The following is an 18,525-nucleotide window of genomic DNA, read 5'->3' as shown; positions in this document are numbered from 1 at the left end:
AAATTTATGAAATGAGCAATTCTACAAGATAAATGAAACAGGAACTAAATTTATATAAATGTGTTAACTCTGTACCAGATATTGTGCTAGGCTCTACATCCATTATTTTGATTGATTCTCATAATAATTCTATGAGGTATATAGTGTTCGTATATTTGCTTCATTTGCTACATCACCTGTAAAAATTTATGTCCATCTTTGCATACCAAGCTGAGGTGTTGCCAGTGTGGGTGCTTTGACTGGAATTCAAGGCCAACCTCTCAGTGAAAGGACAACCATGAAGTACATGGAACAAGTTACAAATCCAAATCTAAAGGGTATTCTCTTCTACTTTTGTTTAGTTAAAGTCTGCTCATAGGTTTTTCTTTCCTGATTAATTAATGTGATATGACACATATGTGATAGTATATACTATCACAACAATAATGCGTGGATTGATTATAGACTATACACAGAACTTTTATAGTGCTAGATGGTCTAAAATGATAGTACATGTATAGTCCCTTTCCCTTGAGGTAAACGTTAGTCTGATGGAGTGGATCAGTTAGGATGCTTTTGGCTACAAGTAACAGAAAACCTGACTCATACTGGCTTAAACAATAAGGAACCTTGTTATCTCCCATAACAGGAAGTTCAGAGGAAGGGTGAATCCCAGGGTTGGTTGATAAAGTAGCTTAGCAATGTCAACAAGGACTCAGGTTATTCCATTTCTTAGCTCTGCTTCATCCTCTGATTCATGGAAAGATGGCCACAGTAGTTCTCTGTGTCACTGGCAGTGTATCCACATTTAAAAGAAGATGAGAGATCGGATCTTACTGTATCTCCTTTTAGGAGCAAAGACATCTTGTATCAGGAACTCCTCCAGCCATCTTTCCTTCATGGTGCATGCCTGGATTGAGTCATTCACAAGCCCATCTCCTAACAGTCGCTGGCAAGAGACAATGAGATCACTATGAGATTTTTTTTCTTTTTTAAGATTTTTATGTTTTAAGCAATCTCTACACCCAACATAGGGCTTGAACTCATGACCGCAAGATCAGGAGTCACATGCTTTACTGACTGAGCCAGTCAGGTGCCCTGAGATCACCATGAGTCTAAATGCTTAGGGTGAAATGATTGTTGAAGAATCAACTACAGAGACTACTACATGAGGAATTAAATGCCACATTATATAATTCGAAATGTTCTCTCAGACTCATTTAAAAAAAACAACAGGTGAACTTGATCTTAATAATATACGTTAATTAACCCAATATATCCAAAGTATCACTTCCACATACAATCAGCTTTTTACATTATTGAGGTATTTAACCATCTCTCATATGTCTCATTTTGGAGTAGCCACACTTCAAGTGCTCAGTACCACGTATGTGTTGCACAGCACAGGTCTCTGGGCATTATGATTTGGTCCCTGCCCTTGTCTCCCATCTCATCCTTCACCATTCACCCTGTACCTAACTAAAACCCACACTTTATGTTCTGGCAGTATTGAGTTCCCATATCTCATGCTCTTTTGCATCTGTGTCTTTGTCTACACTGTTCCCTCTGCCTGGGCCATTCTCTCCTTGCTCTTAATAGGAACTTTAATTGTTGTATCCGTCAGATCCAACCAAGCTGTCAGTGGCAGTCAATAGGCCTTCCCCAAATCTACTTTCTGTGTTATTCCATTGTTAAACCTATCAAACTATCTTCCCATTGTTTTTCATATTGGTGGACCCTGCTGGGCAGTAACCTCTTGGAGGTGCAGGGCAATGTCTTATTCACCTTTGAATTCTCCTTGTCTATGCTCTGGCATGTAGGAGGCACTCAATTCATGTTTATAGGATGGAATTGAATTGGATTTCTAAGAAAATTAGAATAACTTGGATTTGGTAGAATTCATTTGGTAGAACTAGTGAGAGAAGTACAATGTTTGTCCTAGTATGCTTTCTCTCATGGTGCCTTATAAGGACATTATTTGTGAAAGCATTCTGGTACTTTCGTATGTTGACATGTGAGTGTTTACGTACTCTGAGTATATGTAACTGAGTATATGTAGCATTTGGAATCTGTCAGTAATTCTTCCACTGATCTGTTTGTAATCTTTAATTTTTGTAACCTATTATGCATAAGCCTCCGTCCTTCTCAGTGTCCTGAATTGCTTTCTTCAAGTTCCAGAGCCTGCCTCCTGATTCTAGCATTCCGTATTGTAGTACATAAGTCGGTATCCACTGAATGATGTCACTGGGGACTGCAGTCCTCAGAATATAAAGAGACACGAACTTCATAGTTTGGAGCAACAATTACCTAAGACAAAGTGTTTTTTGTTTTTTTTTAATTAACATAAAGGACACACTTAAGTGACATTGTATAATAACAGACCCCATGTCATCATCCTAGAGGTATCTGTAATAGGGTTCAGGAATTCTTTGTGTTACATAGATTCAGTGTGGGTTTTGAACTTCAGCTGTTTTTCTTGTTCCACACGTCAAGCCAGAGTGCTGAGTGCCATGGGGTGTTGACAGAGAGGGAATGATCACTGCCATTGGCGGCTTCCACGAGGTCCTGGAGCTGCCAAAATTCAAAATGTAACCTGATTTTCATTTACTTTTTATGAAATAGGGTGCCAAGAGAGATATTAGAAAGGCACATCAATTTTAATGTTTGCTTCAAGAAATTGTTTTCATATATACTGATTTTTTTTATATTGAAATATTTCAGAATATTTCCTCTACTTGAAACATATCCCATGATTATAGGACAAAAATTTCTTCTGCTGACTTTTAACTTTATTATATGAAATTCCCATTTTACACAAGTATATATTGTGGTTAAGGAATTTAATCATGTCTTTTTTTTCCTTTACATTTTATATTTCAGTAATTGGCCCAGTAGTTCACATAGTGTTTTGTTTTTGTTTTTAGATTTTCTTTAATTGAGATATAATTGATATATATGACATGGTATTAGTTTTAAGTATACAACATATTATGTGAAATGATTGTCATAATAAATTTAGTTAACATCTGTCACCACACACAGTTACAAATTCAATCATATCTTCAAAAAAAATCAGCAGGAAGTCAGTAGGAACAACTTCTCACCACTGGATAGTTTATCACTCATGGATGGTCTAGAACAGGAGTCAGCAAACTGACCTGCAGGCCAAATCCATGCTACCGCTTGAATTAAGAATGGTTTTTAGATTTTGAAATGATTGGAAAAAAGATCAAAAGAAGAGTAATATTTCATGACATATGAGAATTATATGGAATTCAAATTTTAGTGCCCATAAATAAGTTTCATCGGAAAACAGTCATGCTTATTCACTTGGGTATTGTCTATAGCCACTTTTACTCCACAACAGCAGAGATGAGTGGTTATGACAGAGACCTTGTTGCCTGCAGAGCCTGAGATACTTAGTATCTGCCACTTTACAGGACAAAAATTGCTGGTCTAATTCCTGGACTAGAAGGAAGAAACATTAGGCATTCACCTTTTGAAATTTGTATCAAATGGTTATTTTAAACATGGGCATTCAGAGTTCATTCTCTTTCAGAAAGGAGCCAGTTTTCTGGAAATAGTTCCCCTATTACAGCACAGTTAGACTTGATTGTGAATTTTGTATTTATTTACACTACAGTGGAAATCAATTTTATTCTCTAAGGGAATAATAAGTCTTTCTTTATCAGTATTCATCAGAGCATTGAAAGAAAGTTTGTACCAAAGGAGGTTACTTTTGTCTCCTTTTGAAATCCCATTTAGAAACATTTCATAGCTGGACTTTTTTTTTTTTTAAGTAGTAGGGAATATTCTCTTGTTTCCATGGTGATCTTTCACTTCTTTTATTTCAGCTGTATAAGCAGTTTCCAGAACCAACACTGAGTTATAGGAGAAGGCAGTGAGAAGACTAAATATTATATATTTTATAACTGATTCATGATTCCATTTATGCCTAGTATAGCATGACCACATTTCTAGGACGGTGCACATATCCAGTGATATTGTGCCCACAAGTGACTTATTAATTTTACCCAAAAATTAATTTTGGACTACAGTCAAAACCCACAAATTTAATTTGTTGCTTTCTTTCTCCCACTTTTTCCTGAAGTGATGATTAACAGCTATTTTAATCAACAGAAAGTGTGAAATTTTAGGTTTCTAAAAACCTGACTTTTCTCAACTACACTAAAAATGATTTTTAGGGTGGTTATTTGACCTGTACCCCAGTTACCTATAGCTCAGTGTTGCACAACAGATTATCTCTTTGAAGATAATTTCATGTTCATGATCTCAACAAATTATAGAACCAAAAATATTTTCTAGATTTTTCTCCCTAATAAGTTTTGGTCAACTTGGGACCTGCATACAAACTCCATGTCAGTAGTTACTTGATCTTTAAACTTTTCTTTTTTAATGTTTATATATTTTTGAGAGAGAGAGAGAGAGAGAGAGAGAGTGTGAGTGGGGGTGGGGGAGGGGCAGAGAACTAAGGAGAGACAGAACTCAAAGCAAGCTCCAGGCTCTGCACTGTCAGCACAGAGCCTGAGACAGAGTTTGAACTCACAAACTGTGAGATCACAATCTGAGCCGAAGTCAAACGCTTGACTGACTGAGCCACCCAGGCACCCCATTAGTTCCTTGATTTTTAATTCAGTATTCCAATTTTACATTATTTAAGTAGGAATTTAATATTTCTACTGTTCTGTAGATCCATATATTTGAAGTTGATTTGAAGATCATTAGGGAAATATTCTACAAACCTTTCTGTTAACAGTTCATACTAATGAATCATAACCAGATATATTATTAAACCAATAAATACCATATGTATATAATTGGCTAAATGGATGTGAAAGTTATAGTGGAAAACTGTTGCCTATATAGACTTTTTAAAGTGACGATCAATGGCATATAGTCCCCCAGGCCACAGATTTGAGAGCATTATTACCCACTGGAGGTCACTTTTACAGCCTAAAGAGTATTACCTTCCTTGTAAACTCAAATTATGGTGTTGTGTATGATTTATTATACTATTTAAAACCGAAAAACAGAAACCTGCTCTTAGTAATACACCTTCAATTAAGTCATGTCTCTCCCCATTTCCAAAATTCTTTTTTAGACAAACTAGTTATTTTTCAGAAATCCAATTTTCTTCTTTCATTGCTAATAGTTATTTGGCCTGCTCTCTTTGTTTCTAAGTTGGCAGCTAATGCCTTTTCAGATCACATATTTTAAAAATACCCTTTAGTTAATTTGCTTCTCTTTGCATCCTCTGATGAAGGAATTTGAAGACAGTTTTAAGCCCCCAAATATTTAACATATGTGAAATTAGTAATGGTCAACATAGTGATAAAAAACGTCTCTCTGACCCTTCGTAGGCAGTCCATTGGTGTGCTACTGTCCTCTGGTACCTTTGGTGAGAAGTGTCACCATTATACCAAGACCCACACTTAAATTTCTCACTCCAGAGGACTAATATGCAGTAGGCTTCCTACCTGGCTCACTAAACCTCATATGCAGAAAAGTCATGGCCTCATATCAGTTCTTGCCATAGAAGGAAACATAATAAGAAATTTTTCAGCTCAGGAACAAACTCGCTTGGCTGCCAGAGCCTCGTTGCTGCTACATTTCTGCTTCCTAGGCTCCTGTTTGCTGGTCTCCTTACCTAGCACATCCTTACTGTCTGCTTGGCTGACCCTTGTACTCTGACTGCTGGTTACTTACCACCTGTCTGCTCTGTTGGTTTGTCTTGGCCTACCAGTACTTTGGTTCTCTTTGATCTTGTACTGCCTAACTGACCCCTTGACATTGGCTTCTGACTGTTTTCTGTCCTTGTCCACACCTTGCATTACAGAGACTCATTGTTCTCATTGCTCTTCAAATCCAAAACTGCCTATGATTGACAGAAGTACATTTTATAGATATTCTATTCTGCAGTCATTATAAAATGCAGAGAATACCATTTTACTTGTTCATGGAACTGATATTCAGTCTGTGCCCTCTGATATGGTTGTACCAAGTGTTAAAATGTTTAAATGCTTTCATAATACTTGGCAAATAGCTGCTGCCACATATTTCACCCCCTACCATTGTGGCCTCATGTCCAGGACCTCTGGGACCTCTCCATCATCTAGCAACTGATGGATCATTTCTTGGGCCAACAGGAGTTTTCAGGACCGTTTTGTTGTCTGAATTCATTGGTTTGTGTTCATACCACAAATTATTACAAATGTTAAATATCACTTCTGCTTTCAGAGGTATATGGAAGAGTTAAGTTCTTCAAGGGGAGGAGGGTAGAGACGTCCTAAAGCGACCATTTTTCTGAAATGATTTTTGAAAATTTCCATTGGAAATCAAGAAGCATTTTTTTCATTCAGCAGTCATACTAAGCCCTAGTTTCATGCCCATCACTGTACTGTATGCTAAGGAGTATTTCCAATTGTGTAAATTGTGAAAGCCCTCAAACTGAGTGTAATACAAAGTTGGAGATGGGATATATGGGAACTTTCTCTACTCTCTGTTCAATTTTACTGTGACTCGAAAATGCTTTAAAAAATAAAACCCATTTAAAAGGAAATAAATATTGGTGAAACGACAAAACACATAAACAATTGACTGATTGCAAAGTGACATGTTTCGTGTCAGAAACGTGTACAAAATCTATATATGTAGGGGCGCCTGGGTGGCGCAGTCGGTTAAGCATCCGACTTCAGCCAGGTCACGATCTCGCGGTCCGTGAGTTCGAGCCCCGCGTCAGGCTCTGGGCTGATGGCTCGGAGCCTGGAGCCTGTTTCCGGTTCTGTGTCTCCCTCTCTCTCTGCCCCTCCCCCGTTCATGCTCTGTCTCTCTCTGTCCCAAAAATAAAAATAAAAAACGTTGAAAAAAAAAAATTAAAAAAAAAAAATCTATATATGTATATGTGAATATTGAAAAGCTGTGGAATACAGGAATGATCAAGAACAGAAGAGTTCACCTGATTAAGCTTCTTTTAGGAGTTGGTGGACCAAAAATTGAAAGACAAATTACAAGGGCTTCCCACATAGGGAAAACAACATGAGAAAGATTAGAAACATGGAAATTGGCAAGGACTATGTGGGGAAAGAAAAACTTAACTTGGTGGGAGCTCCAGGAATACATAATGTTGCATAAGATCAAGGCAGTTGAGTACATTTTGACAGCTAGGTTAAGTAGTACACATTTTGTGTTTTTGCAGCAAAGAACCATTCTTCAGTCAGGAGCAGGGAATATGATTATGCTGGTGTCTCTAAGATCAATCTAGTAGCCAGATGCAGGATTGACTGTGGTGGGGAAGAAAGCTTCCACAATAGTGCTGGTTATCTTGATGGGTGTGTTTCTACAAATGGCAAGAAAAACAGCATCTCTCCCAGAGCGACATTGCATAAAAAGAATCAGCAGACCTTGGTGACCAGCTGAGTATGACAGAAAGAAGCAGAGCAATTAAAAATAGCTTTAAAGGCACACTACCAATATAATATGGCAGAGTGAGAGCTGGACAATTATTTTCAAAAAGCAATCTGGACAAAATTATCAAGAACAGCAATTTTAGGACTCTGGAAATTGACCAAAGACACTCAACAAATTGAAAAGCATTTATTCACGGAAAAATGACTGGACTTCAGGTAAGAAAAGTAGGGTCCTGTGGTGTTTCTGTCTGGAGCTGCTCCCATGCCCCACTTTGAGGCTCAGTCAGCATAGGAGTTCTGCAAGGGTGAGGAAAACCATGAAAACCAGCAGTTTCACTGGAGGAATGGCCTCCCTTGATTTAAAGTAGAATGTGAGAAACCCTATGCCCATAGGCATTGTGAATAACACTGGATATCTTGATGGCAAACAGATAGGAAAGGCTGGCTAATGACTCTGTGAACCTGACGTTACAGTCTTGGTTGGAGTCAACAATAGACAAACAGACTAGCCAGAAATTTATCAGGGAGATTCAGGGAATGATACAGTGATAGGGGCCTTGGTAAACCACACATATTCCTGGCTGACCAACAGACTTCACACACCTGCAGGAGAGACCAAAGAGGGCCCAAGCTATCTATACATCATCCCTGCTGCACGTGAAATTCTGCACGTATGCAGAGGAGATGCAAGAGGGTCTGGCAGAAAGTAAATGCCCAGGCAGACCTGAGAACTGCCAGAAATTTGAATGAGCTTCCCAACCCAAACACAGCTCCGTTGGCAGAGAGTAGAAGCTACATTGGCTTAAGGTGTTGGAGCACAATTAATGATCAGTAATTGACTAAGCTATGCAGACACAAGGGTCATTCCTAGAAAGTCAGATTTAAAAATAAAAACAAAAGGAAATTTTAAAAAACTGAGTAGAGAGAGACACAAGGAACACATGCCCTGGGGAGATGGATTGCATACATTTAATCAAGCAAATTAATAGTGGAAAAACAACAGGAACAACAACAGCCCTGAGAGAGGAACATCAAAATCCAGAGTTACTACAATATATATATGCCATATGTGTGTGTGTGTGTGTGTGTGTGTGTGTGCGCGCGTGCGTGTGTATCCAGTTTTTTAACAAAAAATTACAAGATATGAAAAGAAAGGAAAGGTTTACCAATACTCAGTGGAAAGAAGCTGTGGGCCCAGAGCTTTGGACTTGCAGAGAAAGACTTCAAAGCAGCTATATTAAATACGTTCAACTAATAAAAGGAAGCCATGTTTGAAGAATTAAAGAAAAACATGATAATAATTCAACAAATAGAGAATTACTGAAATGAAAAATTCACTAGAGTGATTCAACAACAGATTTGAGATGGCAGAAGAAAGAACCCATGAACTTCAAGATGTATCAGAAGAAATTATCCAGCCTGAAAAACAGGGAAAAAAGAGTTTAAAAATGGACAGAGCCTCAGAAACTGTGGGACAACATCAAGCAACATATAAAAAGCATTAAACACCATTATCAAGGTTGATTTAACATCTGAAAATCACATACTATATTCATCATATTAATAAAGGGGAAAAAACACAATAATCTCAGTAAACACAGAAAAAGCACTTGACAAAATCCAACATGCATTCCTGATTAAAAGCTCTGAACAATTCAGGAATAGAGCATTTAGGAACTTTCTTAACTTAATAAAGAACATCTATGAAAACTCTGCAACTAATGTCATCTTAATGATGAAAGACTGCAGGCTCCCCCCCCCCCCCCCGCCATAAGTTTGGGGACAAAACAAGAATGCTTACACTAAACATTTTTTGCTCAACATTACACCAGAGTTTGTAGCCACTGCAAAAGGGAGTGAGACGGAGGAAAGAGAAACAAAAAGTCATGCAACTTGGAAAGGAAGAAACAAAACTTTATTTGTAGATGACATGGTTATGTATTTAGAAAATCCTAAGAAATACACACACACACATACACACACACCTATTAGGACTTAAAAATAAGTTCATAAAGTTATAGGATACAAATTAATATACAAAAATCAATTGTATACCAGATACAAATGTACTAGAAACAAGCATCCAAAAATAAATTTAAGAAGACAATTTCATTGACAATACCATCAAAAATAATAAGATACTTAGGAATCAATTTAACCAAAGAAGTATTAAGACTTTACACTGAAAACTACAAAACATTGCTGAGAGAAGTTAAAAATCTAAATATATGAGAGAATTCAACATTCATGGATTAGAAGACCCATTAATGTTAAGTTGCCACTTTTCCCCAAATTGATCTATACAGTCAGGGCAATCTCTATCAGAATCCCAGTAGGTTTTTGTTTTGTTTTTGTTTTTGTTTTTGTTTTTGTTCTTGTTTTTTTTTTTTTTTTTAGAAATTGACAAGCTGATCCCAACATTTATATGGAAATGCAAAGAGCCCAGAACAGTTAAAACAATTTTGAAAAGGAAGAACAAAATTGAAAGACTTACACTACCCAAATTTTACTATAAAACTACATTATTCTAAGTTAGCGGCATGAGGATACACATGTAGATCAATGGAACAGAATCAAATGGAACAGTCCAGAAATGAACCTTTATATTTAAGTTCAATCTATTTTCCAAAGAAGTGCCAAGGAAATTGAGAAAGGATTGTTTTTTTAAGAGATGGTACTAGGAAAATTAAATATCCATATGCAAAAGATAAATTTAGACCCTTACCTCAACCATATACAAAAATTAACTTAAAATGATAATAGATGTAAATGTAAATCTAAAAAAGTAAAACTTCTGGAAAAATCATAGGAGAAATTTTCATGACCTTGGGTTAGGCCAAGAATTTTTAGATTCAACACTAAAACATAATCCATAAAAGAAGAAATTGTGTAATTGGACTTTATCAAAACTTAAAACTTTTGTGCTTTAAAAGATACCATTGAGAAAAACAAAAGACAAGGCACCAACTAGAAGAAACTATTTGCAAATCATATATCTTACAAATTACTCATACCTATGAATATAACAAAGAGTTCTTATGACAATAATAAGAAGGCAATGCAAAATGGATAAATGATATGAATAGACAGTTCATCAAAGAAAATGTACAATTGGCTAATAAACACCTAAGAAGATGCTCAACATAATTAGCCATAGGGAAAGGCAAAGGAAAACCACAATGGGATACCACTTCCTACCCAGTAATGGTCATACAAGAAAAGGCAGACAATAACAAATGTTGACAAGAATGTGGAAAAACTGAAACCTTCATGGATTGCTGGTGGGAATGTAGAATTGTACAGCCACTTTGGAAAATTATTTGGCAGTTTCTTAAGTTAAACAAATTTTACGACATGATGTAGCAATTCCACTTTTATATCTGCTAAGGAAAATTAACATGTTTACATGAAGACTTGTATGTGAATATTCATGACAGCATTATTCATACTAGCCAAAACCTGGAAACAATCTGAATACCTCCTAACTAGTGAATGAATAAAGAGCGATATATCCATATAATGGAATACTAATCAATGAAAAAGAATGAACTGATATACTCTATAACAAAGAACCTCAGAAACATGCCATATGAAAGACACCAGTCACAACAGACCACATGTAGGATTCCATTTATGTGAAATTTCCGGAGAAGGCAAATAATCTATAGAGAGAGAAAGCAGATCAATGGTTGCCTTGGGCTGGGAATGGGAGTGGGGAATGATTGCAAATGGGCACAGTGAAACTTTTGCAGTAAGAGAAATGCTCTAAGACTAGATTGTGATGATGTTTGTAGAACTTTGTAAATTTTTTAAAAGTTGAACAATAGATGAACTTTATGGTATATAAATTATACCTCAATAAAGATGTTTAAAAAAAAAACTTTATAAGCTTCAAAGCCTCAGAGACCAAGAGGATTATAAGGCCATTTGTGATCATGGAAATGTTGGTAAGCAATCATTTATTTGGGCCCAGAACCTCAAGAAATTCTCCAGCAAACTCCGTGAGGATTATTCTCCACTCCCTCCCCCCCACCACCTCACTATTTCAGCAGAAATAGAGCGGAAAACCAGAAATCACCATGCATTTCCAGGCCCAGGAATTGCACGTCTCTGCTGGTCCTCCACTCTCTTCATCCCTGCATGTACCTCAAGCCTGGGGACTTGAGCTGTGATACTTTCTCCAACATTTCTTGCCTCTTATTTCCAATTTTCTTAGCTTCAGCTTTGTGACCTGCCTCAAATTTCCTGTATTCTTGACCTCAATTCCTGTTAATTATTATTGCCCCACCCTAACTCCTGATCATCATGTTCCCTCCTGCCCAGCCCAGTAAACTGATCCTGACTTCTGATTGTTTCCTTTACTTAACTTGTTTCATTAATTTTTACATACTTTAAAAAAATCGCTCTGCCATTGTTAACCCTAGGCTGCACTCTAGTCCTGATTAGGCCCGCCACATGGCTCAAAAGGAAAGCTGATTCTTGGATTCTTTTGGAGGATCATGACTTAGGTTTTTGACGTATTAAATGTCCATTCCAGAGACGATACTCAGTAAACAACAAAAGATTTGAGGTCAGAGTCACAATGAGAAATTAGGGATGAAGATACAGGTTAGGTCCCCATATAAGCACAAAATAGAGGAAGGAACCAAAACAGATACCTTGCGAAATTCTACAAAGTAAGGGGATGCAGAACCATTGGAAACCAGGAAAAGTTTCCTTCCCCAGAGTTACAAATCAAACATGTATACAAAAAGGTTTTATCTTCCCTTCAATCATCTAGGTTGATCACTGTAGTGGAAACTAACTGCTTGAAAGAAAACCGATAGACTTGGAACAGGCCAGTTTTGTAGAGATTACTTAAGGTTATTTAAAAAATTCATCTAAAATCCCTGATACGAAAGAAATGTTTGATCATTTTCTAATAAGAAGCTGACCTCTGCTCTTGGGTCTTCTACAAAACACAAACCTGACTATGAAACTGCCTCCCCCACTAGGTGGCAAAAGTAAGCTGCCAGTGAGAGAGAAAACAGCAGGACGTTTATACCCTCCTTTGTCACTTCTTCCTAAGTGATGGGACCTTAAAATTGCTATTTTGAAAAGTTCACTGTATACATTTGAAGTATATAGTCTGTGTAATACTTAAACTTTCCTCTAAAATAGAGAGAGGAAGGGTGAAGATACACTTTGTATTGGTTTTTGGTAGCAAACATTTATGTTTGGGACACAACATAAATACTGAAGAGAAAATTACTGTGGTTATTCACAGTTTTATCCCAAAATTTCTTGGGAAATACTAACTACTGAAGAACCTGAGCTAAATTTTACCAACCCTGTTTTAAGTAAGCTACCATATCTGGTGGTAGCTGAGAGGACGCTCTCCGAAGTCTTCTTTAAACTCATACTGGTCGGGAGAGAGCCAAAGCATAAGAGACTCTTAAAAACTGAAACTGAGGGCTGATGGGGGGGTGGGAGGGAGGGGACGGTGGGTGATGGGTATTGAGGAGGGCACCTGTTGGCATGAGCACTGAGTGTTGTATGGAAACCAATTTGACAATAAATTTCATATATTTAAAATATATAGATATATAAACTCATACCGGTCACTGCAGGTTGCTCGCTCTCTGGCTTGCATCAATATAAAAGGTTTCTGGAGGTCTCCCTAACTACTTGGGCCTTGGAATATATTTTAAAATAGCCTGAGACACAATAACATGTTCAAAGTGTGCTAAAGATTTTCTTTATTAGGGTCACCAAATAATAGTTCACTTTTGTTTTTTATATTAACATTAGTAGCGTTTTCTCTTCTCTTAGTAGTATTTTCCTCTCTTTTTATATGGGTCTTACTTTGTCCTTTTGTCTCCAGATAGCTTTGAAAAAGTAGCAGACTACCGCTTTAATTCTAAAAGAAACAGACTCACTCCGTAAGGTTTGTAAGCCCAGGCCAGGACCACCAGACAGAAATGGAGTTTCCCTGCAGCTCTTGTCCTTCAGGACCAGAATCTGTACAAAGTTAGAGGCACAGGGCTCAAATCTCAGCCAAGAGGCACATTTTTAGTTTCTTCCCCTCAAGTACATGCTCAGACACTCACATTTACATCACTTGTCAAAGTATTCTTTTTTAATATTCTAATAAAAGAGCAGTCAGTCGTTTTTCATCCATTCAGCAAATATTTATTCAGTTTCTCTATGGGCCAAAAAAAAAAAAAAAAAAGTGCTGCTTTTTAAACTAGAGGCAAGGTGCTTGAATGCTTTGTTGTTGTTTTAGATGAGTAACTTTCAAATTGTGATTCACCGTTTAGGTCAGTTCCGTGAAAGGAAACCCTGTTTTATTAATTCTTCCATTACAGTCTTTTCAATTTATGTAGATGATAGAACTCTGAACAGAGAATCATGTATCATCTCAGGAAATGAGCCTCGCCATTACTTTAAGCCTCATTGATTTGGAGGTTTTAAAATTTGACCACTTAAATAGGGTAGTAAAGAATATATTAAGCAAAACTTCATTATAAAGCACTTCAGTGTACCACGTATTCATTTTTGTTTTATGCCAAATGATGTCTTCCATGTACACTTTCATATGCAGTATATCTTTTTCACGGTTACAAGGAAACCTATCGTTCAGGGCCTTAGTCCCTGGCGTCGGTATTGTTATGGGCTTCTACTGTCTCATTTTATGAATGAGGCTGATCTCTAGTCTCACCTCCAATTGAATTTATAATGGAGATATTAATCATTTCTATTGTTTGCTTTGAGAGGAGATTACAGGCAGTAACAGTTTTTGCCACTGGCTTCTGCAGTGAATGCTCGAGTACGAATAAATCCAGAATAAAAGATTATGATTACATAAAAGTTAATTCATTCAATAAACCTTTATTGGATGCTGCATACAAGGCAGTGACAATGTATGGGTAAATGGATCTAAAGATGTGTATAAAAAATGGATGCTGCCCCTAAGGAGTGATCATCGTGGTTAGAAGAAAATCTGTAATGCAAATGAAAGATCACTGGCTGATGAGAAATATAAGCAAGATGTTTAAGGAATTTTGAGGACAGGGCCGGGGATATTTTTGGCTAAGAAAATCTTATGCAGAAGGTGGCCTTCTCTATAGAAGGTAAAGGACGAAGCAGATTTCCCTCTAGGCAATAGAGAAAAAGGCATTTAATAAAAAGTATTTGGTCTGGCAGTGGGGCTAGCAAGAGCTCAGGCACTGAGGAGGGAGGAGGGAGCCTTATTCAGTGGACAGAACTCTGGGTGAAGTGTGCACTACTCTTAGATATCAGTGGGAACAAGGGCTAGAATGAGACACAGAGATCAGACTGTGAAGTGTCTTAGAAGACAGGACAAAGACTTTGGATTCCATCCAGTGGTGGGTCATGAGGAACCATGAAAATTTGCACACATACAAAGCGGTTATATGATTAATGTACTGACATAGGGCATACACAACAATTACATTAGGTGAGAAACAATTTAACAAATTAATTTGAGAAATAGTGTTTAAGTTCTAAAATTCTATGGCGTAAACAACACACTGCTCTGTTGATAATGTAATTTATTAATTACCTGGCTCAGATCATTTAGTTTATTACTTTGGGAACATAGATCTTAAAATATGCAATGAAGGAAAATCCTACTGTAACATTATGAGTATTAGTTCTGTCCCTGAATGATTAGCCATAAAAAAAAATTCCAATTTTAAGGATGTTTTTCACAAATTAGGTAATTAGGTCTTTTAAATACCATTGGAGGGAACCCTAATCATCTCCTGTGTGCTACTTCTGGACACCCCATCCCACAGTGGCTACAGAAATGGAAACCCCTTCTTTCTTGTTCCTTTGTGGAATAATTGGTACTTTCCCAGGATTAACTGCTCCTGGAGAAGAAACAACAGATAATTGAAAACGTTTTATTTACATTTATGTTTTGGTTGACATCTGTGGGCCAAAAGACAAATTGCAAATGGCCTTGGTCAGAGAAAAAGAATGTTAATAAACATGCTGTTGGAAATGCTTGTTCCGTTTCATATATATATATATATATATATATATATATATATATATATATATATATATGTATATATTTCCTCCATTAAGGTTGGGATTGTGGATTCCATGATAGGTAAAAGAGGCAGAAAAAAAGCAGAAGTCTAAAGTTCTTTCCCTAGAAAAATATGTTAAACATTATAATAGAATTTGTTCAGGAAACTGACCTAAGCCTTTACCTTTAGAAGTTTAGAGTCTGGGAAATGTTTTACTTATACTTGCTGAGGAAGATTTATAGAGAAATGAAACATACTAGTGTACTTCTCTCCTAGATAAGGCATCTGGAGAGTGTGTAAATGAAGTGTGTAACATAATAGCAACAAATGTAATTGATATTTAAAAGTTTTAAGGCATTGAATATAAATACATTGAATATAAATACACAATTCTAAAATAGGTCATACTTTGCCATTAATATCTATTTTCTGTGTATAGGTTATATTTCTACTTAAAAGCCTAATGTTATTCAAGATAAATTTTTTAAGACCTGAAGTCCTTAGTTCTCTTTTTATTAAATAACATTTTAATGAGTGTTCAACACTTTTATTTAGTAAATATCCAACTGGGAAGGTTTCCACAGTTGTTTTTTTTTTTTTTGTTTTTTTGGTTTTTTTTTTCAGTAGGAAAGTTTGCACAAAAGGAGTGTTTTCTTATTACCAAATTAGTTACTTTGAAGTATCTGGCAGATTACATCAGTCTCTTGTTCGAATTGGTACTACAAGAAGACATCTATTGTACATCATTAGTGATGCATTAAATTGGTTATTTATGTTTTAAAATCTAAGCATAGTAGAATCTTTTGTGTTTGTCTTCGGAGATTGCTGTTATAATAAAACATTTTGAAATGAGTAAAGTTGTCCTTTTGGCTTAGTTAACGCATCACCGGAGAACCTAAAGATTTTAGTTTCCAACCACCATCTCCTTGTTTAGTAGAATCTGAGAAAATTGTGTGCATTTCCTTGTATTTTAAGGAAAAAAAAGTTACAGATTATTTGTACAATCACTTTATATTCACAGCTAATAAAACAATAGACTTATTGATCACATCAAGCTTAAGTCTTTTAACATTTGAGCATAAGATTATGTGCTATTTTATCATGTTCTTATAGTAGTGGTTTCTTCTTTGACCACTAAGATCGTAGCTATTTTTATAACTAAACCACATATTGGAAATCTTGTTTTCAAGCTTCTATTAAAAAAATTTGTACAAGTGATGAAAGCCAGAGGACCAGTATTTTTTACTGATCACTGGCAGAAATGAGTATATTTGGCTAAAGGTTTCCCACGATATACTCTGTAACCCAATGCTAGAAATGGTTAAGACATTTTGTTTGTTTCCTTAGTGACTAAATGTATACTAGGCTATATTAGCAGGACAGGTAGACTGGCAGAGAATGGGTCTCATGCTTTTTGCAATCCCTTATAGTACTAGATACATTGAATATATTATTCAATAATGACTCTTAATCATAACCTCACCTCTAAATTCCCTGAGAAATAAAGGATAAATAAAATAAGGCATGGAGCCCCAGCTTCAGAGCAATCCATAAGACCACCAGTCCCTTATTTATACACTGCTTGTCTTGACTAAGAGGTATTTCGCTTCTGATTAGAGTTACCCCTACTCCTGTGGTCTAGACCCCATCTTCTGAGATACTCCTTCTGAGATTTGGTTTCCCAACAGTTGCCATCTGCCTTTATCTTCTCCAATGACTTCTCTCTCTGACCTTACAAATATCCCTCTCATTCTAAAGTCTTCCTCCTCCATTATACCTTCCTTTTTGAACTATTATTTTCTTCCTTTCCTCAATTGCCAAAAATGTTCCACTTATTCACCTCTTATTTATAGTAGATAATGCAAAGGAATACAGAATGATTTTTATCCCAGTCACCATTACAGTTGCCCTAGCCATGGTCACCATTGTCCTACTAATTGCCAAATACCAGGCCTAAACTCTTCCCTCATCCTAGTTGACCTTTCTGCAATATTGCTTCCCTTCTTTGTGAAACCCTCTGTGCCCTGGTTTAATCTTTTCCTTTGACTTCTTGTCTTCTGCTAGCCCCTTAAATGCTATTGTACCTAAGTTTTATCCTTGGTACCTTGGTTCCTTTTGTGTCCTATCCACTTCCATGAATTGTATTATTGTTCATATTTTGATACCTTCCCAATCTCTGTATTTAGCTATGATTTCCTGTATCATAACAGTTCTCCAGAGAAACAAAACCAATAGGATATGTATGTATGTATGTATGTATAGAGAGATTTTACATAATTGCTCACACAGTTGTAAGAGCTGAGATATCCAAAATCTGTAGCTCAGGTCAGCAGGCTGGAAACATAAGCAGAGTTGATGTTGCAACCTTTACTGAAATCTATAGGGCAACTGGTAGTATGGAAATTCAAGCAGGATTTTTATGTCATGGTCTTGAAGCAGAATTCCTTCTCTGCGAAACTTGATTTTGCTCTTAAGGTCTTCAACTGATTGGATGAGGCCCACCCACATTATAGAGGATATGCTCCTTCACTTAAAGTCAGTCAATTATAAATGTTAATTACATCTACAAAATACCTTCACAGCAACATCTGAGCTTGTATTTGACCAAGCATATTGGACACCACAGTCTAGCCAAGTTGACACATAAAGTTAAACGTCACAACCACTAACCAGCTCGAAGCTTATGTTTCCTGGGGTAGTTGGAGGACATATAGGTTAGGATTTGACACCTGGTTCTTGTACTCAACAGCCTGGGTTACCTTGGGCGAGTTTCTTAATCTCCTCAAATAACATTGCCTGTCTTTACATAATTATTGGTCTGTTTGTTTTCATGATACGTTTATTCTTTTTATATCAGCCCCATGCCTATCATAGTGGTGGTTACATAAATACTTGATGAATGAATGCAGCGCATAGTGAATGAAATCAGGAAAATGATTTGAAAGTTTTAAAAAAGATTTTATTTTTTAGTAATCTCTATACCCAATGTGGGGCTCACATCCATAACACTAAGACCAGGAGCTGCAGAGCCAGCCGACAGAGCCAGCCAGGCACCGCAAGATTTGAATTTTGATGTCACC

General features: G+C 36.6%; 1 protein-coding gene across 15 annotated transcripts in view; it reads left to right on the top strand.

Annotated features, from left to right (window-relative positions):
* STAU2 (staufen double-stranded RNA binding protein 2) overlaps nt 1–18,525 on the top strand; it is a 306,645-nt gene that overhangs the window by 210,068 nt on the left and 78,052 nt on the right. Inside the window, exon 12 of one of the 15 annotated variants that reach the window (XM_019453281.2) lies at nt 832–1,220. The exons of the other annotated variants lie outside the window; for them this stretch is intronic. Within the exon in view, the coding sequence (XP_019308826.1) occupies nt 832–945 (114 nt within the window). The 3' untranslated portion in view covers nt 946–1,220. Of the gene's footprint in view, nt 1–831; nt 1,221–18,525 lie in introns of those variants that run through there. 15 annotated transcript variants of the gene reach the window in all.

The sequence above is a fragment of the Panthera pardus genome, unplaced genomic scaffold (genome assembly GCF_024362965.1).
Source record: "Panthera pardus isolate Hobbes unplaced genomic scaffold, ASM2436296v1 HiC_scaffold_7, whole genome shotgun sequence".
NCBI lineage: Eukaryota > Metazoa > Chordata > Mammalia > Carnivora > Felidae > Panthera > Panthera pardus.
Note: the sequence above shows the minus strand (reverse complement) of the source record. Positions and strands in the feature narration are given on the sequence as shown.